Source organism: Quercus robur, chromosome 7, assembly GCF_932294415.1.
Source record: "Quercus robur chromosome 7, dhQueRobu3.1, whole genome shotgun sequence".
Taxonomy (NCBI): domain Eukaryota; kingdom Viridiplantae; phylum Streptophyta; class Magnoliopsida; order Fagales; family Fagaceae; genus Quercus; species Quercus robur.
This window is the reverse complement of record NC_065540.1, coordinates 7,688,288-7,712,900: the sequence shown is the minus strand read 5'-3', so window position 1 is coordinate 7,712,900 and position 24,613 is coordinate 7,688,288. Positions and strand designations below refer to the sequence as shown.

At 32.0% G+C, this 24,613-nt stretch overlaps 1 protein-coding gene across 1 annotated transcript; it reads right to left on the bottom strand.

Annotated features, from left to right (window-relative positions):
• Positions 1-21,620: 21,620 nt before the first annotated feature.
• LOC126692012 (uncharacterized) lies at positions 21,621-24,064 on the bottom strand. The gene is made up of 2 exons (XM_050387410.1): positions 23,813-24,064; positions 21,621-22,627 (listed from the first exon to the last, which is right to left on the bottom strand). Exon 2 carries the CDS (start codon positions 22,623-22,625, stop codon positions 21,639-21,641), a length of 987 nt encoding a protein of 328 aa, XP_050243367.1. The 5' UTR covers positions 22,626-22,627; positions 23,813-24,064; the 3' UTR covers positions 21,621-21,638.
• Positions 24,065-24,613: the final 549 nt, after the last annotated feature.

Genomic DNA, 24,613 nt, shown 5'->3' with positions numbered 1-24,613 from the left:
TTACAAAAAAAGGTTTAGTTGAAAATAATTGAAATGATAATATTCATCTAGGTGGTTTTCTATAATTGTCTCGGTCAAAATCTAACAATAAATCTTTGTTGGTTCTTAGGCTTGAGGATTCGGAAATTAATTTTCTAGGTCAAGATCCAACAAGAAATCTTTGTCGGTTCTTGGCTTGAGGATTTGAAAATTAAGAAATTTGGATTGTGATATATTGTATAAATTGTTTGAGTGAAACTCAAATTTCAAAATAAACAATTACTATCATTTGTTACAATATTGACTCCACTCAAGCTAGCTTGAGCTAAGCAAATGACAAGACAACCACATGCCTACACTCACTTTCATTATTTAATCCAACGCATAGACTCCAAATTAAATGGATTAAACAAGGTATAATCAAATAAAGAAACAAGAAAAAAATAGACCAATAAATTGCATTTGCAAAAAATGGATAATATTAATAATCAAGAATAAATATTTTAAATTCGATTTGTAAAAGCATTTTCCTTTTATAAATATTTTAATTTTTCATTAAAATAAATGCCACATCATTTTTAATAGTCGAAAATGTTATTTTGGTCCTTATATAGAGTTATGGTCAATTTAATTACTATATTTTGATAGCAGCGTTTTATAAACGCCACTATAGGATATGGACCGATAGTTAAAATGCTACTATAGCCAATTAAAAAAAATAGGCCTATACTATAGTAGAATAGGCCTATACTATAGTAGCGTTTTATAAACGCTACTATAGGGTCTAGACCTATAGTAGTATTTTAAAATACTACTATAGCCAATTAAAAAAATTGGTCTCCACATTTTAATAACAATCAATTTAGTTCTGTTATTTAAGAAGCCATGTAAGCTTCAAGCTAAGGACCAAACTGACAGCTATCAAATTGTAAAGACTAAATTAATTATGATTCCAAAATGTAGACCTTAATTGTTACCCAACCCACAACTTAAATTATTTTTTTACCCACAATAACATTAAATATTTGAACTTACATTCATTTTCACATCTACGTTCCTCTCGCTCTCTCTATGACGTTTTACCTCAATCACCACTGCAACACTCTCTGTGATGTTCTTTCTCAATCACCACTAAACACTCGTTGGGAAAATTAGTTTGAAAATGAAAAGAAACTGGTATATGTGAAGTTCATATTAGGTGAGAAACAAGGAACAAACATGAGTAACTTTAGTTAACAAGCATACAAGCAGTGACATAGTTAAGATTTTATTTTCGGGTGGAGAAAATTTATGATCGAAATATACATGTGAGTAATTTAGACCAATATAGTTTTTTTTTTCTTTTTCTTTTTTTGGGTGTCTCTATAGCTCTTTGTATTCATGCAAAACTTGCATTCATCAACATAATACATTTTAGAAATTAGAAGTAAATAATGCAAGAATCATAAATGCAAGCGTTTTGTTTTACAGAAAATGTCTTATTCCACTGTGCCTGCGATTTGTGTGAAGTGCATGTTTGGGTGGTATGTGACACTTGAGTATCTGAATAAGGTTCACATTGCAGTTAGCAAGTAAGTTACCATTACCTTTAAGGATTGAAATTAGGGAACTTGTAAAAACTTAAATAACTGTTAACTTCAGTTTGTACAGTGCTGGTTTTGCTCCAGTTCTAGACGGGGAGATGGTAGGGTGCTTCAAGGAGAAGAAGAAAAAGTCTGAAAGGAAAAGAGAGAAGAAGCAAGCTCGAGCTATGGCTATAAGGCAGGCCAAGGCAAGGCGTGCTGCAATAGCTAACACCAATTAGAATTTGTTGGCAAAATGGGGAGCTGCTCAAACTAGAGAGAGATTCTATGACATATGCCCCGAGCAGTATGCTACATGAGTCTAGTTACTCGTTTGAACTCTATCATCTTGTGTGTTATGTTTCTTTACATTCAAAAAATTTCCCGTTTGTGTTGTGTAGTTGTTGTTCTAGTATGTTTCTGCTGTGTGTTTGTTTTATTTGCTTCAGTTTGGTCATTAGGGCTGTCAACGGGTCGGGTTTGGGCCTAACTCGAACTCAAATGGAACGGGACCCTTCATGTCCATTTACATGATTGTTGGAATGGACCCTTCATGACCATCTCAAATGGGACCCTTCATGCATATATTAGAATCAAATTGGGGCTTAACATGATTGTTTCTTTGGAGAATAGCAAATTAACTTTTGGATTTGGAGAAGGCAATTGCATAAATATAGGGACCCTTCATGCATATATTCATTTTTCACTACACTCTTTCCGTTTTCTACATTTGATCACTACATTTTGATAGCAATGTTTTATAAACGTCAATATAGGGTATGGACCTATAGTGACGTTTTAAAATGCTACTATAGTCAATTAAAAAAAAATAGGCCTATACTATAGTAGAATAAGCCTATACTATAGTAGCATTTTATAAATGTCACTATAAGGTCTAGACCTATAACGGCGTTTTAAAATACTACTATAGCCAATTAAAAAAATTGGTCCTGCATTAATAACCAATAATAAATACTTTAAATTCGATTTGTAAAAGCATTTTTTCTTTTATAAATATTTTAATTTTTCATTAAAAGAAATGGACCAAATTATTGATTTTTCACTACACTCTTTCCATTTTCTCTCTAAAGTCGCTCTTTTGTAAGGGAAACTGCAGAAACCCAAGTATTCTCCAATCCTTAATTTTTCTTTTTATCATGAGAATTTCATATATTATTAGAAAATTAGTTATAAATTAAAGGATAATTAGCTTGCTATATCTTAAATCCCTAGCGTTGTTTTTTTTTTTTTTTTTTGGTATGAAAAGATGCTTTTACAAAAAAAGGTTTAGTTGAAAATAATTGAAATGATAATATTCATCTAGGTGGTTTTCTATAATTGTCTCGGTCAAAATCTAACAATAAATCTTTGTTGGTTCTTAGGCTTGAGGATTCGGAAATTAATTTTCTAGGTCAAGATCCAACAAGAAATCTTTGTCGGTTCTTGGCTTGAGGATTTGAAAATTAAGAAATTTGGATTGTGATATATTGTATAAATTGTTTGAGTGAAACTCAAATTTCAAAATAAACAATTACTATCATTTGTTACAATATTGACTCCACTCAAGCTAGCTTGAGCTAAGCAAATGACAAGACAACCACATGCCTACACTCACTTTCATTATTTAATCCAACGCATAGACTCCAAATTAAATGGATTAAACAAGGTATAATCAAATAAAGAAACAAGAAAAAAATAGACCAATAAATTGCATTTGCAAAAAATGGATAATATTAATAATCAAGAATAAATATTTTAAATTCGATTTGTAAAAGCATTTTCCTTTTATAAATATTTTAATTTTTCATTAAAATAAATGCCACATCATTTTTAATAGTCGAAAATGTTATTTTGGTCCTTATATAGAGTTATGGTCAATTTAATTACTATATTTTGATAGCAGCGTTTTATAAACGCCACTATAGGGTATGGACCGATAGTTAAAATGCTACTATAGCCAATTAAAAAAAATAGGCCTATACTATAGTAGAATAGGCCTATACTATAGTAGCGTTTTATAAACGCTACTATAGGGTCTAGACCTATAGTAGCATTTTAAAATACTACTATAGCCAATTAAAAAAATTGGTCTCTACATTTTAATAACAATCAATTTAGTTCTGTTATTTAAGAAGCCATGTAAGCTTCAAGCTAAGGACCAAACTGACAGCTATCAAATTGTAAAGACTAAATTAATTATGATTCCAAAATGTAGACCTTAATTGTTACCCAACCCACAATTTAAATTATTTTTTTACCCACAATAACATTAAATATTTGAACTTACATTCATTTTCACATCTACGTTCCTCTCGCTCTCTCTATGACGTTTTACCTCAATCACCACTGCAACACTCTCTGTGATGTTCTTTCTCAATCACCACTAAACACTCGTTGGGAAAATTAGTTTGAAAATGAAAAGAAACTGGTATATGTGAAGTTCATATTAGGTGAGAAACAAGGAACAAACATGAGTAACTTTAGTTAACAAGCATACAAGCAGTGACATAGTTAAGATTTTATTTTCGGGTGGAGAAAATTTATGATCGAAATATACATGTGAGTAATTTAGACCAATATAGTTTTTTTTTTCTTTTTCTTTTTTTGGGTGTCTCTATAGCTCTTTGTATTCATGCAAAACTTGCATTCATCAACATAATACATTTTAGAAATTAGAAGTAAATAATGCAAGAATCATAAATGCAAGCGTTTTGTTTTACAGAAAATGTCTTATTCCACTGTGCCTGCGATTTGTGTGAAGTGCATGTTTGGGTGGTATGTGACACTTGAGTATCTGAATAAGGTTCACATTGCAGTTAGCAAGTAAGTTACCATTACCTTTAAAGATTGAAATTAGGGAACTTGTAAAAACTTAAATAACTAATGACTACTGTTAACTTCAGTTTGTACAGTGCTGGTTTTGCTCCAGTTCTAGACGGGGAGATGGTAGGGTGCTTCAAGGAGAAGAAGAAAAAGTCTGAAAGGAAAAGAGAGAAGAAGCAAGCTCGAGCTATGGCTATAAGGCAGGCCAAGGCAAGGCGTGCTGCAATAGCTAACACCAATTAGAATTTGTTGGCAAAATGGGGAGCTGCTCAAACTAGAGAGAGATTCTATGACATATGCCCCGAGTAGTAATCTACATGAGTCTAGTGGCGTTTCTAAACCCTTATTGCAACAAAATTTTTTGTTGCATTGCAATAAACTCTATCACAACAAAAAATTTTGTTGCCCACTTTTGCGATAAAATCTATGGCAATAAACTATTGCAACAAAAAATTTGTTGCAATAGAGTTTTGTTGCAATAAATTCGTTGCAATAAAATATTTTATTGCAACAAAAAAATATTGTTGCTATAATTTATTGCAACAAATTTTTTGTTGGGATAGGTTACCATACTAGTAATTTTTGTTGCAATAAAGTATCGAATTGAGAAATATGACAAGAGGAAGCCACAAATTGAGAAAACATGATTTTATTATTATTATTATTATTATTATTATTATTATTATTATTTTTACAGTGGTTTAGTAAGAGGGAGAAAATACTAAAATTCCTAACAATAAAAAATTGTCAAAAATGAAAAATTTTAGTGGGATCGTAATTTGGCTATGTGTTGTCTTTCAGTAGACAATGGAGTTCAACCGAACTTGATCTATTTTTTAGGTCATAAGAGTAGATTTCTTTCTCTCTTTGACCTAAAAGACGAAACTATATCAATGCCACTACTATCTTATCCATTAGCTAAAGTTGGTCCAACACTTGTTTCAATTTTTTTATTGCGTTATGATTCCTCCAAAGTCATGGGACTGTTTGAGGCTCTTGGATTAGAAGTCCATTAACATCCATACCCAATGTTGAGATATTCCAATAGTTCTTTTTTGAATCCATTTGTACTTTTAAGTAATTTGAGGAATAACACTTTTATTCAAATCCTATTGGACATGAGTAGAGTTTGATATAAGTCTGGGTGGATTGATTTTCCTTTTTTTTTTTTTTAAGTGATTAATTTTCAATGCTAAAATGCAACCATAACTTCATTTCAAGAAAACTTATTGCAAGCCAGATTTTTTTTTTTTTTGTGCAGTTATATGAGGGTATGCTCAGTATTAGTTGTTGATCCAAAATCAAGAATAAAATTTTATGTGTTGCATTTGACCATTTGATGTATGCCTTTGTTGATGAAATGTTAGTGTCATCAACTTATTTATTTTACTGCGTCCAAATTTGCCAAGAATTTGAAGCTTGTTATTCAACATCTAGATCCTTTGGCTTAAACATTTGATAATGTTGCCAAATTACTTTTGAGAGTTCTTTAATACATGGTTGTACTGCTCGTAGCTATACTAGTAGCAGTAAAAACAACAGTTGTAGTAGAAGTGATGGTTGTAATTGTTGTAGTTCCTATGTAGTATAGCTATTTCTATGTCATCCTCAAGGACCAAGACTCCTTATGGTATAGTTTTTAGGGAGCTTAATGAAATTCTCATTGCTTATGTTGCTAATGCAATTTGGGAAGCACGGGTGCGGCAATTTGGTCGCCACATTCGTGTCGGACACGTCGAGACGTAGCATGTGGCCTAGACACGGCGAAATACATATCATAAGCGATTTTTTTTATGTAACCTAATACGCCAGGGCGCTGCCCGATACGCTAGGACGCAAGAAGCTTATTTAAAAAAAAAAAAGAAAAAAAAAATTATACAAACGTTGCGTTTTGTGGGGCAGAATTTTTTCTTATTCTTTATGTTTTCTCTACTTCATGTTGATTCTCTTCGTTTTCTCTGGGTGCTCCTTCATCTTCTGTTTCTTCCTTTCTTTTCTGCCTTAGATCTATTTCTCTCTTCGTGACTATTTCTCACTATTTCCTTGTCTTTTACATTTTGGTTGCATGTGATGACACAAACAAATACAAGACTTAGTCATAAATAAATAAATAAAATTATTTATTTATTTTTTTATTATCATTTACCATTCACAATTATTATTGCATCAATTTACAAAATGTTATGTTATATTGTTGATACCCATTTTCAACAAAGGTTCCAACAGCAGAAGAAGCCTAACAATAAGGAAGATGAGAAGAAAATGAGGGGCAAAACGGCAAAGAAATAAGGAAACAAGCCAATGGGCTAAAGTGGTAGGATTGATAGCCGGCAAGCCCAAGAAGTAATTTACGCCATCATGCTAAGAAATGTCATCAAGGAAATGATAGTGGGCCTAATCATGCTCCTTTTGATCAAGATATGTATTGTGAAAAGATTGTGATGGAAATTATTAGGCATAATTATTCATTTTCATTTGCGGAGCATGATCAACAGAGAGAATCATATCCTTTTAAATCTTGATGTTAAGCCAATATTTAGGAATACAGCAAAGTCAGATCTTCTGAAAATCTATATGAGAGAAAAAGAATATCTCAAACATGCTTTAGAGTCAGTCCCGGGCAGGATTTGCATAACATCAAATATGTGGAAATCTACCACAATGGATGAGTACATGGTTTTCACTGTACACTACATTAATGCAAATTAGGAGTTGCAAATGAGGGTTTTAGTGTTTTTTGGGTAATTTTGGACATTCTAGGGGTATTTTGGTAATTTTGTATGTCTAAGGGTATATTGGTAATTTTGGAAGTGTAGGGGGTATTTGGTCATTTTGGGTAATTAAGGGTATTTTGGTAATTTTGGAGGTCAACAGAGTATTCAAGTAGTTTTAGAGGTATTTGGGTCATATTGGGTTAAATGGGTGAGTTACTAAATTACATGGGCTCGGCGGGTAATGGGTAATTAATTTATATATAAATAGGTCATAAATGGGTAATTACACACCCAACCCAAAACCCACCCAACCTGCATATTTGCCCTCCCTACTAGTAAGATTGATGTTTGTTAAATATTAATGTGAGTTTCTTTATGTACTTTTAAACTGTTCTTGTCTCATGTCCTGTGGATTACTTAATGATAAATATTATCCCTATAAATAACCTTGTATTTACTAAACTTGCGATGAAGAACAACCTTGGAACCTGATGATTGTAAGTGAATGATCTTTCTTTTTCAAGCCAGATAGAAATTTCCTTATGTTTTTTAAGTGCAAGAAATTTTGTAGATTCTAGGGGCCATTCTGCAACAAATTTACTTCACAAAATTGATTGGTCAGCTAAGTATTGCTGTGGCCATCTTCTAAAATTGTTGATGTGGTGAGTGCTTGAATTCCTTGCCGAAGAACTCGCATTTTGGTATATCTATACTACAAATATGCTTTAATATTGAATATGGGCTAGAAACATTATAATGAAATTGGTCCTAATAAAATGATATGGGCCTTTATATGCATTGGTCCTTTTAGAGGCCCAAACCACTGGTTACCTACCACAAATTTAATTTCAGGCCCAAAATGTGCACTGGTCCTTTTAGAGGGCCCCCAAGCCCTCCATGTACAGTTGTCCATTTAGAAAGGCCCTAAGCCTGCGAATTCATGTAGTCACACGGCTAGCCCAGACTCTTGTAATTAAAACGAACGAAATGGGAAATTAGGCATAATTTCCCAACTATTTAGTTAGTAGTTCTAGTTACAAAATTATATTATTTATTAGCATCTCGAGTCTTTTAGACTCGATTTTGGCCTATAAATCGAGCATCAAAGACTCAATTTCTATGATCTAATTACTTTTGACGTGGCATATTTTTCCACGTGGATACATAGAAATCGAGTCTCTAAGACTCGATTTCTAACCCTTATAAATAGAAACAAGTCACAGAGGAACCAAAACATCAGAGAAGAAAGCAGAAAAAGAGAAAAAAAAAAAAAAAAAAAAAAAAAACCAGAAATAGAAAGAGAGATCAGCTTCAGATCGGAGTGGGTCGCGCGTGGCCTGGGCTCGCGCGACCTAGGCCGCGCACTACCTGGGTTTGCGCGACCCAGGCAGCGCGGGTCACGCGAGCCCAGGCCACGCGCTGCCTGGGTCGCGCGAGCCCAGGTCGCGCGCGACCCACAATTTTGGATCGTCTCCCATTCGCATGGATCTACTGTTATTTTCCCTAATTTCCAATCGATTTGACGTTTAGGCACAATTTCTACAACCTCCAACCATGCTTTATAATATTCTCTAACTTCAACCCATATTTCTTTAACGTCGAATGGATAAAGAATTTTGGCCTCGTACCGTTTATTTACTGACTCTGCCACAGCACGAAGTCGGTCAATCCGGATATTCTTTTTACTGTCGAGGTTTTGAGATGCTAGTTCCAAAAAATATGCGAAGCAGCCATCTATATTGTGTAAACGTTTCATGTGTACAGAATAGGAAGAACACAAAGAACAGAGAGAAACAGGAGATACTTTGGTGTAAAATGGTTTATATTACTAGTAGGTGTAAACTTCACGTTATATTAATTCATGTGTACACGTGCAAGATCTATCATAACAAATTCAGCACTTTCAAACTAAAACTAGAAAAATTCTGGTACACAACTTTGCCCCAACCAAAATTTTTCCTAAAACTACGTGGTCCTACTTAAGTGGAACTACTGCGGATTTTCTCAGTTAGATTTTCTCAGTATCCGGATTCAGATCTAGAAGATTCGGTGTTTCAATTAGATTTTCTCACCGATTACCAATAAAAAAGCTGCTCACATGCTCATCAAAGAAAACACTTCTCACATAAATGATAAATGTACGGGAAAAATAGGTAACTAACTCTAATTTTCCAACTATCTAGTTAGTAGGTCCAGTTTTGAAAGAAAATTTTTTTTTAACATCTCGAGCCTCAAAGACTCGATTTAGGGGTTATAAATCGAGTTTTTGAGACTCGATTTTTATGGATTGATCACATCCGATGTGGATTTTTTTCCATGTGGAGCCTAGCTGGAAATCGAGTCTCTAAGACTCGATTTCTAACCCAATAAAATTTTTCAAAATTTTAAGTCTCATAGACAAGCCAAAATGCCCAAAAACAAATTTAAAAAATCTCAAACAAATCAATCCAAAAACTCAGATCAATGGGAGATAAATAGCTTAGAGGCAGAGAAAGACTCAGATCACAGGGAGAGAAAGAGCTGGGTCGCGCGGCCTGGGCTCGCGCTGCCTGGGTTGCGCGAACCCAGGCAGCGCGGGTCGCGCACGACCCACTCTGATCTGAAGCCGATCTCTCTTTCTGTTTCTGGGTTTTTTTTTTTTTTTTCTTTCTCTGCTTTCTTCTTTGATGTTCTGGTTCCTCTATGACTTGTTTCTATTTATAAGGGTTAGAAATCGAGTCTTAGAGACTCGATTTCTATGTATCCACGTGGAAAAATATGCCACATCAGAAGTAATTAGACCATAGAAATCGAGTCTTTGATGCTCGATTTATAGGCCAAAATCGAGTCTAAAAGACTCGAGATGCTAATAAATAATATAGTTTTGTAACTAGAACTACTAACTGAATAGTTGGGAAATTATGCGTAATTTCCCATTTCGTTCAATTAAAACCTCAATTTCTTTAATTGAATGTATAATAATATATTCTTATTAACTTCACGAAAAAATAATAATTAAATAAATGCCTTCTTGCATTACATCTTGTTACAATTAACCACTAGTGTAGCCAAGATTTTTAACTTGGAGGCTGAATTAAGAATTTATACGTTAATTATAACTATATATCAATTTTAATATATCATGATATTTCGCCTGCAACATTTGCTTAATTTTCTATATAAAAAAAAAAAAAATTATTGAAAGCACGTAGTACCTCTCATCAAAGTTATGCTTTGACGGTGTTCCTCGATACAATAAAATTCATCCCACTTGTTAGAAATAAAGTTTAATTGGAATGTGTAAAGTTTGGGCAATGAAAAGGTTATTTGGGATGTGGAAAGGTTCAAATGTGTAAAGCCTATAGGGGAGATGTATATCTATAATCGTACTCATTATTATAACCTTATCCCATAAACTCTACAAGCATTCTAAGGTCCTATATATATGTGAGATTGCTTCACTGCTATTGTACACATCTAAGAGATATCAAAAGAATTGTGGATGACCACTTGAATACAAGAGTTTATCAATATATATTTGTTGTTTTCTTCTTACTTTGTTTTATCTATTTCTATCACTTCACAACACCACTATCATTTCTTATTTTACGCTAGCCTGAGACTAGAGGGGTGTCAAATGGGTGGATTTGAATTTGGCATAAATGGATTAAGTACATAAAACCATTTATCCATTTAACTAATTAGAATTAAAATTTTAATATATATATATATATATATATATATATATAAATCTTGCTTAAATTCCAGTCTGCAAGAATAGGGCTGACATCTCAACACATTTTGGGGTCAAATACAAATGTAAAATATATTATTTTTAGGGCTGTACAAAAAATTGCTCTGACCACACTACACCACAACTACAAATGCAGTGTGATCTGTGGTTTTGCTTTCAAAAAATTGCACCACTCCGCACCTATTAATAAATAATATATATATATATATATATATAGGTGAAGCTAAGAGAAACTCAAATTAGAATTCCAAATTAGAATTCCAATTTTGCACCATGTGTCCTAAATTATTTATTTTTAAATAGTTTTACTTCTTAATTTTAGAATCAAATGTGGGACTACATCATAAATATTCATCCAAGTGAGTTATTAAGTATAAAAACTAAAGAGTCTAGAATAAATGAATCATAAAATAAAATAAATAAAAAAAAGTGCTTCACAATAATTTTTTTTTAAATGGACAATTTACATTCTATACCTAATAATAATAGGTGAAATTGAGAGAAACTCAAATTAGAATTTCAAATTAGAGTTCCAATTTTGTGCCATATGTCCTAAATTATTTATTTTTAAAGAGTTTTATTTCTTAATTTTAGAATCAAACATGAGACTACATTATAAATATTCATCCAAGTGAGTTATTAAGTACAAAAACTAAAGAGTCTAGAATAAATGAATCGTAAAAAAAAAAAAAAAAAAAAAAAGTGCTTCATAATAAATAAAAAATGAACAATTTACATTTTATACCTAATAATATTCTTACAAATTTTTTTTATAGAGTTAACAAAATATAAAAAATGACTATCAATAGTATTTAAATTATATAAATATATATATATATATATATATCTTATTGTATATTTTTAAGTGTATCCGTGCATATGCATGGGGTTACAAGCTAGATTATATTTAATATTTAATATATATTTAACATATATTTAATATATCTTTTTAATATATATGAAAACCAACCAAACCACCCCGTAAAGTACGGTGACCAATCTATTAAGTTGAGGTGCGATGCTAAAAGCATGGCCTAAAACTGCACCAAACTGCATAGTGAAAACTCCTAATTATTACTTAATATTTTATAAGTAATACATGAATGGGAAAAAAGAATCCAATCTTTTCATATATTTATAATAAATATTTAAAATTTTTAATTCTAATAATATCAAAACAATCAATATCAGAATAAATATTATATTTTAATTGGTCACTATCTTTCTTGGCAATATTGGATTATAATTATTAAACAGTGGATTTTAGTAGTGAATTTTTCTCTAAGACTATTAATTTCAATTTTAATTTTAATAGAGGGAGAAAGGAAGAATAAAAATTTTTGGAGATTGAAAATTTTTACACTCTTAAACTACCGCAAGCATAGTACAACATATTAATAAAATGTTGAGCATTTTAAAAATGATTTTTATTTATTAAATTTTTGGGTTTAATTAAAAATTTTACATCATAAGACAGATAGACAATGCATTTTATTGGCCAATAGAAGATGTCATTTAAAAAAAAAAAATTATAAGTGAGAGACCTTACGTTTATATTAATTACATATTATTTTTGTGCAATACTATAAAATATATTATATTCTAAGGCCCTTCTTCTATTTAGGGGTTTTAGGCCATTGCCTAAATAACCTAATAGTTTAGCTACCCTGAAGTTAATTAACCACATTATGGAGAATCGAATCTAAAAATTATATTCCGTATAAAGACTGACAAGTTGAGTCAGTTGACTATTATTTTGGCTAGGTTGTAAGTGGCTAAATGAGAATTTCCTTTCTCTGGGGCTAATGTATAAAAGTTAATATGTATTTTTCTTTTTTGATAAAAGATTGCAAGAGGGACAAGGGGTTTCTCCCCCACTCGTAACAACCTTATCATAAAGACTGAAGAGGCCAAACATTGATTGAGATCAACATGTTGAAAACCGTAGCAATGAGAGTAAAGTCACTTAATCCCCAATCCTCGGACTCTAATTACCTCAGACCACAAATTTTCAAAGATTTTGCATGTTAGTATAGTGCAAAGCTTGGCAAAGAGTGACATCAATATATACAGTGGATTCTTTGAATGAGAAGCATTAGGTAAAGCATATCTTTTAATATTTCCCTCCATTAACAAGAAGATCTGTGTGCGAGGTTGGTACTATATGTAATATAGTTCGAAATGCCCGAAACCCATAATACTTGTATTTTAGACAAAAAATGAAACCTGGAAAACTTATCCATTAACTTCATGTGCGTCATATCCCTTTATTAATGAAATAATGCAAAAGGATTTTGGGTGGGGGAAATGGAAAAAAGAAAGCTCACAAAAGGTAATGGAGCTTTCTTGCTTGTGGAACATGATGGTGAAAGCACAAAGTATGGTTTCTTGCGAAACAAAGCTAACCCTATTCGCCAGTTTAATTAGTCACCTAATGTTCTCTCCCGCTCACCAATTCAAAAGCTTTGCTAGCCAATCTGAAAACTTGATGTTGCTGGCAACCTAAAAGCTTGATGTTTGTGAGTACTGCATGAGTAGGCCTAGCCTGTTCATGGCCAAGCTACACATGTACACGAAATTTGTTCACTTTCACAAAGATATGTACACTTTTTCAAACGAAAAGTCTAGCAACGTAGCCCACATTTATTCATACATAATTTTTTTATAACTTGTAGATGACAAATTAAGTTGTGATTGAAGTGTGAAAGTCATGTTAGACTAATCACCAATTACAGAGTGTGAAAAAAGTGTACGTGTATGTGTGAAACAAAACTCTGTTTTTTTAACCGACCATAATACAAATGCACACATAAATTCCTTTGGGAATATACGATTTAGGAAGTAAATAATTTTATGATGTGGGTTAACGTGGAAGGATGTGATCCTCATCATTACTAGTGTCCCCTCCATACATCTTTTTAAAAGACGTAACAAGTTTCTTACCTTATATCACGCTGGATACCAGTTATTATGAACATGGAATCGACCTTTCAACTATAGAGATTAAAGAATGAGATATATAGGCTATAAAGTACTATTAGATGTTTGAACACAAAGAAAAGTTGTTCTGTTAGAACGGGTGTCTCTACAAGAAAAGCAATCATATATTATATTAAAACGTGGTAAAGAGTCAACCTTCATGAAGAAATTAGAATTCATGCAAAATGCGATTTGAGTGCGGAATACTTCCAAGTTAGTACTTAAAATAGGCAGTATATATAACATGGCTGCAAAAGAAAATATGTCTATGAATTAAATCTGTATCAAGCATGACTGACATGCGATAGGACAGTAGATGTACCTGCACTAAGCCTTTGTTAGAGAAAGTGTACTTATTGATGACAATAAAATGATAGAGATTATCAACGGTCTTTTGATCAAGTTGTCCCTTTGGTTTCTCAAAAAAAGTTATGTCCCTTTGTGTGGGGTTCAGATAGAAGAGTTCAAGATGAATTAAACTCTTCTTTTTCTTTTCTTTTCTTTTTTTTTTTTTCCTTTTTTTTCTTTTTATAATTGGGGAAAAAAAAAAAACCTTAAAAATTATCTCATCTTCTAATGCAAAAGTTTAAATGACTAGAAATCATGTGGGCTCCATTATATTTTTTTGTGAATAGAATATTGTCAAAAGTTTTGTAACTCAACTAATATTTTTTAATATTTCTAATAAAAACATTTAAGGTTTAAATTTTTTTATCCCCAGCTATTGATGTATAAAAAATATAGATTGCCAACTTGTGGTTACTGCTCATAAAAACAAAAAACAAAATAGGAAAAGAATAAACACTAAGAGGGAGTTTGGATACGGCGTTTTCTTTGCTGCGTTTCCATTTCTGCGTTTTCTCTTTTCTTTTTTTTTTTCTTTTTTTTTTTTTTTTGGAGCACGCGTTTTACCTCTCACAAGAGGCTACTGTTCATGTACTGTACATGAACAGTAGCTGCAATATTTGACCAGTTTTTCATGAACAGTGCATTTGTGCACTGTTCATGGACCCACAAATTTCTTTTTTTTATCAATTTTTTCATTAAAAATGGGTCCCACGGTACTATTCACACATTTAAAAATTATTTTGCTACAGTGTTTTCAGTTTTCAGTTTTCAATTTCAGCAAAATAAGTTCTATCCAAACAGACCCTAAGCGCTCCTCCTTACTGGTTGAGAGAATTTATTTAGTTGTTTATTATACTTTAAAAAATAACTTAGACAAATGTACAACTGTGCTTTAAAAATTGAATATAAATTAAAGGGAAAAACTTAAGTATGGTTCCTCAAATGTTGTACAAATGTAACAAAAACAAGACATTCTTTTTCAAGGACAATTAAATTTAAATATTGCAATTTATTGATAAATACAACACATTGTTAAATTTAATTATTTGATTAAAGAGTTTAATTATTTGAGCCTTTGGAGAATAGGGATCGATGGCTTGGTTGCTTGAATCTTCTAATATGAGTTTCAAAATTATTGGTGATTAGGCTCATGTTTTGGAGAAGGTTTTTGGTATCAAATGATACCATGTTAGCAATATTAAAATTCAGTAAGTGTGAAACATGTTAGCAAAAAATAACTACTCCACTAACAAATGAAAGACATGTGTTAGTGGATAGTTATTTTTATATACATGTCTCTCATTTATTGAGTTTTAATACAGATGATGTAGTATCATTTATTACAAAATGTTTTTTTTAATGTTTTGTAATAAGCTATAATTTCAGTATCTTACCTCATAAAAGTACACATGAATTCTTTTTTATGCTTATAGTACCCATGAATTTGATCTTTACGTTTCACATTGTAAAATTTAAAAAAATGGAATGAGTATTTCAAATTTTCAACAGCCCTTAAATTTTGAAAAAAAAAAAAATTATCAACCAAGAGTAATATGGTACAAATAGAATTACATCGCTGTACGTTGCCATGTTGATATTGGAACTTGGGAAGTACCTATAGTTTTTCCTTCAATCTAACCAAAATATTAGGAATAAAAAAAAATATAAAAAAAATGAAAAAAACCAAAAAACAAAAAAACAAAAGGCCTGTGCAATCCCTTCCAATAATTCTAAAATGAAGAAGATAGAAATCTAGACCTAGCCACTAACAACCCTCTAAGACAATGCAAATTGAAGCTAATTTTTGGATATTTTGTATATCCAAATAAATTGTAATACAAGTTTGATACCACTTTGGTAGTAAAAAAGTGATATTCAATCCCAACTTTTACGTAGAAAGTGTTGCAACCTCTTTATGCGGGGTTAGAGTGAAAGAAACAACAACAAAAAACAACTGGAAAATACAAGTTTAGGAAAATTGGCTTGAGCCAATGTGTGGAGATGTCAGGAGAAAATGAAAATGCAAGTTCAAGAAAATTGGCTAGAACGGATGTCATCAAAGTGTCAGGTGAACTCTATCATCGGAAAATTTGGACATGTTATTGCAATTTTTGCAGTTTTGTGATGAAAAGTCATACCACTTGAAAGTAATAAATGTTTGTGAACTTTGGAGAGTTATATATATAATGGTTTTAAAAATCTGATTGGACCGGATCAGCCGGTTCAATCAAGAACTGAATACTAATCCAATTGAATTATTACCAAAACCAAAAATTAAATAAATAAATAAAAAAAACCATTAAATGCTTGTTCAACCGTGAAACTCAGAAAATGGTCCGTTTATTTTGCTGAAACTGAAAATTTTTTGCTGGAAATATTGTAGATAAAAGTAAATATTAATTGAAATAGTACATTTGAACCCATGAATAGTACTAAAAAGCAATGACGGTTCTAGGAATTTTTCTCAGGGTGTTCCTTAAAAAACATAAATTATACAATCTATTAAAAAGAGAAATTCATTTATTGACAACAACAACAATAAAAAAACACGTAAATACATAAAATTTACAATTATCTTCTACGAGTTTTCATATTTTGAAATTGTTGCATGATAGTCTTATTATCAATGCTACAAACTACATCTCTTTCAATGTATACAACCAAATAATCATTCAGCCACTAAATGTATAACAAATTATAGAGTAAAATTTAATTTTATTGGCATAAAAAAAACTGAGGGTGTTCTCAAATTTTTTTTGAAAGGTAGACAAATAAAAAATTTTAAATTATTATATACCAAAAAAAATAATTTAGGTTAGAGTGATCTTGGGACCACTCTGACCTTAAGGTGGCGCCGCCCCTATCAAAAAGTGCAGGACTTATAAATAATTGTAAAAATAAGCTGAATAGTAAAATAAGCTAGAAAAAATAAGTTAACCAAACAAACACTCAAGAGAGACCGAAACATTGGATTTCTCTGCTTGGACTGAAACAATGTTCTTCTACTTCCCCGAACATAGTAATAAAGTACTCTTCGCACCGTTCAAATTACAGAGAGAGAAGTTGGATTTTTTTTTTTTTTTTTTTTTTGGGTACCAAAAGAAACAAGTTCATTTTTGCCTTTACGAGTGAAACAAACGGGCTTCTTTAAACAGTGTCAACTGTCTTTTTGTCAATTGTCCAGTATTTTTTTTTTTTTTTTTTTTTTGAAAGCGAAATAGATCTCACTCATTCATTTGGAGAAATAGAGTCCAAGTACAGCGCATCAAGAGCAGATTGTGGTGATTCCTCCAGCAAAATGGGCCAAGGAATGAGCAACTAAATTAGCACTACGTTTGATACAGCCAAAAGACATGCTTCTAATCTCAAATGATGAGAGTAGAGAGGACTTACTTGAAGTGGTTTCTTTGTGTAATTAATGTTGTATTCTTTTTAGAGGGTAGATGAGTGGTGGGTAATTAATTAATTTTAATTTTATGTTATTATAAGTCACTAGCATCTAATTTTGTCCCATTTATTTTAGACGTAAATATATTTTTAGTCCCTACATTTTGATTTTTTTTTTTTTTTTCATTTTAGTCCATACATTTTATTTTTACCATTTGCAGTCCCTAAACCAATTAGCTCGTGTCATATTAGTCCCTGCCGTCAGCCAACTAACAGAAACAACTGACGTGGCTGACGTGGATATTAAAATATTATTAAAAAAATTATTTGCCATTTTTTAAATACCAAAAAAAATTTTAAAAAAATTAATTACTCAATTTTAATTAAAAAATAAAAAACAAACAAAAAAAATTATTTTCTTTCAAACAAAAATTTTACTTTCTTTTAATTAAAATGAATTTTTTTATTCCAATCTTTTTTTTTTTCCAAAAGAACATATTCATGTTCTTTATGTTCTTCTCCGTATATGATTCATATTCTTACCAAATGAATCCTTATTTTCTTATCATTTTCTTTTCCTTTCTTGTACTTTCTTTATAACCAAACACATCAAAAAAAAATAAATTAATTAAATGTCTTTCTTGTCTTTTTTTTTTTTTTTCTTTTCAATTTTTTTTTTAGAAGAACATGTTCATGTTCTTTGTGTTCTTCCCTATAATCAATCTCCAGCAAAAAACAAATCCTAAACCCAGATCCTAACCAAACCCCAAACCCATATCCCCAGTAAAGCAAACTTTAGCCTTCAAACCCATAAATTTTCCTGGCAAACAAACACAAAAAAAAAACCCATTGGAAAAAAAAAAAAAAAAAACCCAAATCACCACCACTGAATCAAAGAACATGAAGATCAAACCCAAGCAAAAGAATAGAAACCCAGAAACCAGCAAAGCACCACCACTGAATCAAATCATCCACTACCACATCACTGAAACCACTCCCAAACCAAACCATCCAAAGAATAGAAACCCAGCAAAGCATCCAACTCATCCACTCCCAAACTAAACCATAATCAAAGAGGCTGAGATCGGATGTTGGCGGTGATATGGCCAACGACGGCACGACGCAGGGCTAGTGATAGCTCCGGTCTCAATCTCGCCGAATTGGAGAAGAACTGCCTCAATTTCTCGGAATCGGAGAAGATAACTCCGGTCTCGATCTCACCATCTCTCCCCTTGATCTGAACATACTCAAATCTATCCCCTTTCTCTATCTTTGATCTAGACCACGTCGCTACAACGTGACCTTTCGGCTCGTTGTCGCTCGTTAGGTCCACCACGTCGCTTTTCGCTTCCTCCTCGCTCATCGAATCGCCTAAATCTCCCAAATCCTTCGCCTTCTAATCCATAACTTCATCATTCTCGACATCCTTCGGATCCGACTTCTTCAATTTCTTGCTTCTATTAGTCGCCACAACTTCATTCCGGGTCTTCCTGGACCGGGTCCAACCCAAGGACCCGCAGATCTCTTATTGCACTTGCATCGCTAAGGCAAACTCACACTTGTGATCCGTCCAAACCCGAGACAACAACACGAACTCCTTTGAATCTGTATCGTTCGCCATACACACACAAAGATCAATTCAAATCTGATTTTTCAAAAAATTTTAAAAATTTGAGGAATTCAATAATATAGAGAGCAAGAAACAAATACGTGAATCTTGAATTAGAGATAGATAAAGTTGGTTAGGGTTTTTAAAAAAATCTGATGACTGACACGTTAAAGAAAAAGAAAAAAAGAATTAAAAAGAAAAAAAGAATTAAAAAAATAATGGTTTTTGTTATTTAAGAAATAATTTTAATTAAATTGTATTTTAGGTTTTTTTTATTATTATTTTAATAGTGCCGTCAGTCACGTCAGCTGTTTTTGTTAGTTGGCTGACGGCAAGGATTGATATGACACGCGCTAATTGGTTTAGGGACTAAAAGTGGTAAAAATAAAATATTGTAGGGACCAAAATGGAAAAAAGTCAAAATGTAAAGACTAAAAGTATATTTACGCCTTTATTTTATAGAATAAGTATCTATAAAAACTTATCAAAACATATTAAATTTTATTTAAGGGGAGTCCAAATAAATTCCATAACTTTCAATTATATTGTAAAGGATCATAGGGGGAAAATTGTTATAAAATAATTATTGTAAGGATGCAATTTGGCTCCCAAGCCCAAAGGATTTATGAACTTAGGCCAAAAGAGCCTAATACAATGAATTTGTAGAGAGTATGTTGGAAAACTGGGATTTAATGAGTCAAACAACAAGCAAAGTGGATCCAGATAACAAGAAAATGAAAATAAACTAGCTTAATCTAAAGAAAGTCGTCCTTGGCATAATCCGAGGAGATCAGTTCTTATATATTTCATCTCAAGTTTGATTACAAGTTCAATTTTTGATTGCTATAGTATTTTCCTCTCAATTTCTCGATCCCTTACTCTCATTGCCTTCTTCCTATTTTATACTATCCATTTGCCTTCATCTCTACCCTCCACATGTAGATTAGATTATTGATGTTGATCTTTGTCACATCACCACCTTCCTAAAGTCTCTGGAGAGTAGCTGTAAGGCTGAAAACTACTGTTCAGGTATCATTTCCTCATTAATGCGACCTGAGAATTAGTTGCAGAGCATTCAATATAGTGGTAGCAGCTCTCTCTCAGATATTTCCCACCTCCTAGTTGTCCTGTATGTTCATAACGTATATCGTTATCACTAGAATTTCCTGGAAGGTCACCTTGGATGACAGGACACTCTTTCTAACCTCTGTTTCACTTAGTCGAGGAGATACTCCTCCTTGGCTTACCTTCCCCAACATTCTCACCGTAGCTCGCTCATGGAATCTTGAGTCTTACATACTCATTATTGTTTATCTGTCCTCGGACCGCAAAGTGTTCTCGGATAAGGCCCAAGGCCCAACGTATGTTCTTGGGCCCCTTATCCCTACAATTATAATTATTGTAATGTTTATTTATTGTTTGTACTTATATAAGGTAAGACAAATTGAAAACTAATTTAAATATGTTTTTTTTATATCTTTTTTGGGTACATATGACGAGTTATATATACATTTATTTAATTTTTAAATTTATTAATTAAATTATTTATAACATTGCCAGTTGGATCTTCAATTCGACCTCGATCGGAGCAAATAATCAGAAACCACTCTTCTTTTTGGTTCTTTGACTGGTTTGGTTTTTAGAACCTTGGTTATGACACTTTACCCATGATGTATAAATGATTGTAACTCTCATTTTTCCTTTTTTTTTTTTTTTTTTTTCAAAATTTTCTTAGAAATACTAAAAATTCTATGAGTCTACTTCAAAATTGCTATTTGTAAAACCCAATAGGTTTGGTTGTATCCTAGAGAAAAATTTGCAATCACTCATTACCAACACTTGTATAGGGCAAATATTATCTAAAGAAAGTGACTATTCGTGTCTTTAAGCCTTGCTTTTTGATTATTTGTTTTATCTTTCCATTGCTCATATGAAAATTTTCCAACACATGATCCATTAGTAGAACATTAATGAATATGTAATTTCAAGTTTTTTTTTTTTTTTGATAGGTGTAATTTCAAGTTTAGTACAATGAAATACACCTCTTTTTGGAAAAAAATATTAAAGAATAAAGACCCTTTTTTTTTTAAGAATCAAATAAAGACACAATTAGGATTATGAAAGCAGATAAACAGATACATTATTGGTATATTGTGTAACACTTTGTCTTCCTCTAGCATCTGCCTTCTTTTGTTAATCCACTATGTGTCTATGATCAATATTCTTTTGGTTCTCTTTGGAGACCATATCTATGTTTTCTAAGTTGGGAAGAATGATTTAGTTATAAATAGATTCTACACTTTTATTTTTTTATTTTTTTGGTGTGGATGAGAATAGATTTTATACTTTGATCTTATATTAAGATTCAATATAATGATAATGGCATAATGCACGAACTACCCAAACTAATATTTTTTTAAAAATCCCAAACTAATATTATATTATATATAAAAAAATTATTCAAGTTAATTGACCAATTAAACAACTAAAATATAACAGTAATTCTATTTCAGAATAACCCAATCATGATCTAATTCACGACAAGCTACAGTAGGGCAAGGTAGGAACTTTGTAATGGTATCATCTTCCAAGTCAAAGACATAAAGAAATCGACTAGAGGGCATTGTGAAGTAAATCGAATTTCGCTTGACTCCATTTTCAGCTACAAAACAAGATATTTTGCTCCTCTCGGAAATAAAAATAGCACGCTCTCCTATGTTCTTCACTTGGACCCATGCATTCTTTGAAGAATCCATCCGAAAAATTATGAAACCATAAACCTTTCTCCTGTACGATCCAAACAACATCTGGTTAACTAATAAGAGCTCACCGCAAGATTCAATGAGATAATCACGGTAACATACTATATCGGCAGGTAATGACTCGTCAAATCTCTCTATTGCCAACTTGGTAAAACGAATTTCTCCACCCACAAACTCAGCGGTATAAGATAAAGAACCTGATATCCCAAAGTATATCAAAAGATAAATTTTTCCTCCATGAAATGTTGCAGATTGAACGTACACTGACCCATTTGCTTGAAGGGTTTGTTTGTAAAAAATTTTATCACCAAGTTGGCAAAAAGAAAATGTGAACGTTGGGGGATCAATGAATAGTACGTAGCACTGATTGAAGGGGTCACTTGGTGTTGCCGTCAGAATACAAATAAAATGATCAGCAATGTCTTCCAATGTCGGAAGTTGCATCATCTCTTTAGAAGTAGGATTCAAAAGACACAAATTCTTTGAATCGATATCCTTTAATACCAACCATCCATCACAACTAGTGTATATTACTTTATTGCGCATCTCAGGAATGTTTCTGGTGTGAAAATAATCTTTTGATATGCTGAAAAAAGTTTGTCTTTCTTTATCATACCCATCACATATTACTAACCAAGGATATGATTGTGGGTCAGTAGGAGGATAAGAAAGCATAAGTTGTTTCTCACTGCTCTGTTCTTGCATTTGCTCTTCATGTGCCTGCTCCATTCCTTTAAGACATGATGAAATTAAGTTAATTACTTTTCATAAGTACTATTTAAAAAAACAAAAAAACATAAGAGAAAGTAGAACAATTATACAAAAGAGGTGAGGGGGCGGGCAAGACTAGAGAGATAGATGTTCATGTGATCTACACTACACTCTATATTTTTACTTATAAAATGATTCTTCTTTTTTATTTTTTTTTTAGAAAAATTAAAATTATTCCTAATGAAGTAGGTTGAAGAAAAGAAGAATTTTGTCCTGTAATTAAGTCAATAGTTTATTGTGGACTAGAGTTCAATGATAGCTAGTTCACTAATTGAATAAAATAATTTAGAAGGTGTATATAAAATTCTAGGAAAGAACAAAACAACCAAGGCAAGAAACTACTTTTGATTATAATATATATATATACACACACACACACCTGGCTTTTGCAAAGTTTTGGGTATTTCAACTCCTTCAATCAATTTCCTGCCCTGAACGCTAGGTTTAAACGTTCAATGGGGGTGAACCAATACATATATATATATATATATATATATATATATATATATATATATGTGAATACTATTCCTAATACTAGTTGGATTTTGTAAGTCGGTTAATTTTTTTGCTAATAGTAAGTCGGTTTAATTTTAATTTAATTATGTGACACAATTTTTATTTATAACAATTTATAAAAGGCATCTAAACATGATCTTCTCAATCAATGAGAAGATGTTATCTATGTAACTGTGTGAGTTAACTTCTTAATCAAGACAAGAAATTAAAAAAAAAAAAAAAAAAAAAAAATCAAGTCCTACATGGTGAACCTAATATTTTCTACCCAACCTATTTTGTTTAATTAATTGTTCTACTTCTCTTAGGAATTTTTTGCCTTCTATATATGCAGGGCCGGCCCTTCCCTTAGGTAAGTTAGGTAATTGCCTAAGGCCCCCAAGTGGAAGGGGGCCCCAAAATTTTAGAAAAGAACCGGGTAGTAGAGGGAAAAAAAAAAAAATTTAGTTTCAAATGAATTACAAAAATAATCTGGCACATCCTTTTAACCAAAAAAACAAAAATTTTGGTAAATCCTATTAAACATTGGTTCTAAACAAAATCATTGACCAAAAAACAACCAGATAAACTACAAATCCGATCTAAGAGATTAACCACAAAACAATCACAAATCAAAACCCTAAAAATTTTACCTTTCTCTCTAGTCTCTGCTCTCCGCCTCTCTCTAGTCCCCAGTCTCCACTGTTCAGTCTGTTCTCATCTGCTCAACAGAAAAAAGCTCAAGGCTCAAGCAAGGCAGCAAGCTTGAAGCTCCTCCGCCTGGACGGCTGGTCCAGCTGGACCGCCTCAGCCTCTCTCTGATCCTCTGCTCTCCGCCTCGCTCAAGTCTCAACTGCTCACCTCACCGTATCAGGTTCTGAGGTAGGAATCAGGTATAAAATTATAAATATTTGGGCTTTTATTTGTTAAGAACTTAAGATAACTTTGTTCTTTTGGGCCCTCCCTGTCCCTGGCTGGTTTTGTAACTTTGTTTAATACTTATCAGTTTATCATTATGGCTGCCTGGACCCTCCCTGGACTGGGCGTTAAGTTTGGGCCTTCAAGTTTTTCCCTTTTTTTTTTTTTTTTTTGGGTGAGTCTTATTAATAAGTCTTGTGTGCTTAAATTTTTGTTATGCTTATGCTTAATTTTTTTTTTTTAATTTATGCTTGTTGAGATTGCTAAAAACTTGTTATTCTATATGTACAATCTCCAGTTACTGTCACGAGTTATAAAAGCCAAAAACACATAAGAGAAGTAGAAAAATTAATTAAGCAAACAGGTGAAGGGCGGGAGAAAGACACATAGATGTACATGTTCTACAGTATTGAAACTTGTTCCTATTTAATTTTTTTTATTTTTTATTTCTTGTCTTGATTAAGAAGTTAACTCACACAGTTACATAGATAACATCTTCTCATTGATTGAGAAGATCATGTTTAGATGCCTTTTAT

What these genes read in the sequence shown, in the direction of transcription:
- LOC126692012 (XM_050387410.1), bottom strand. Translation starts at nt 22,625, where the DNA reads ATGGAGCAGGCACATGAAGAGCAAATGCAAGAACAGAGCAGTGAGAAA.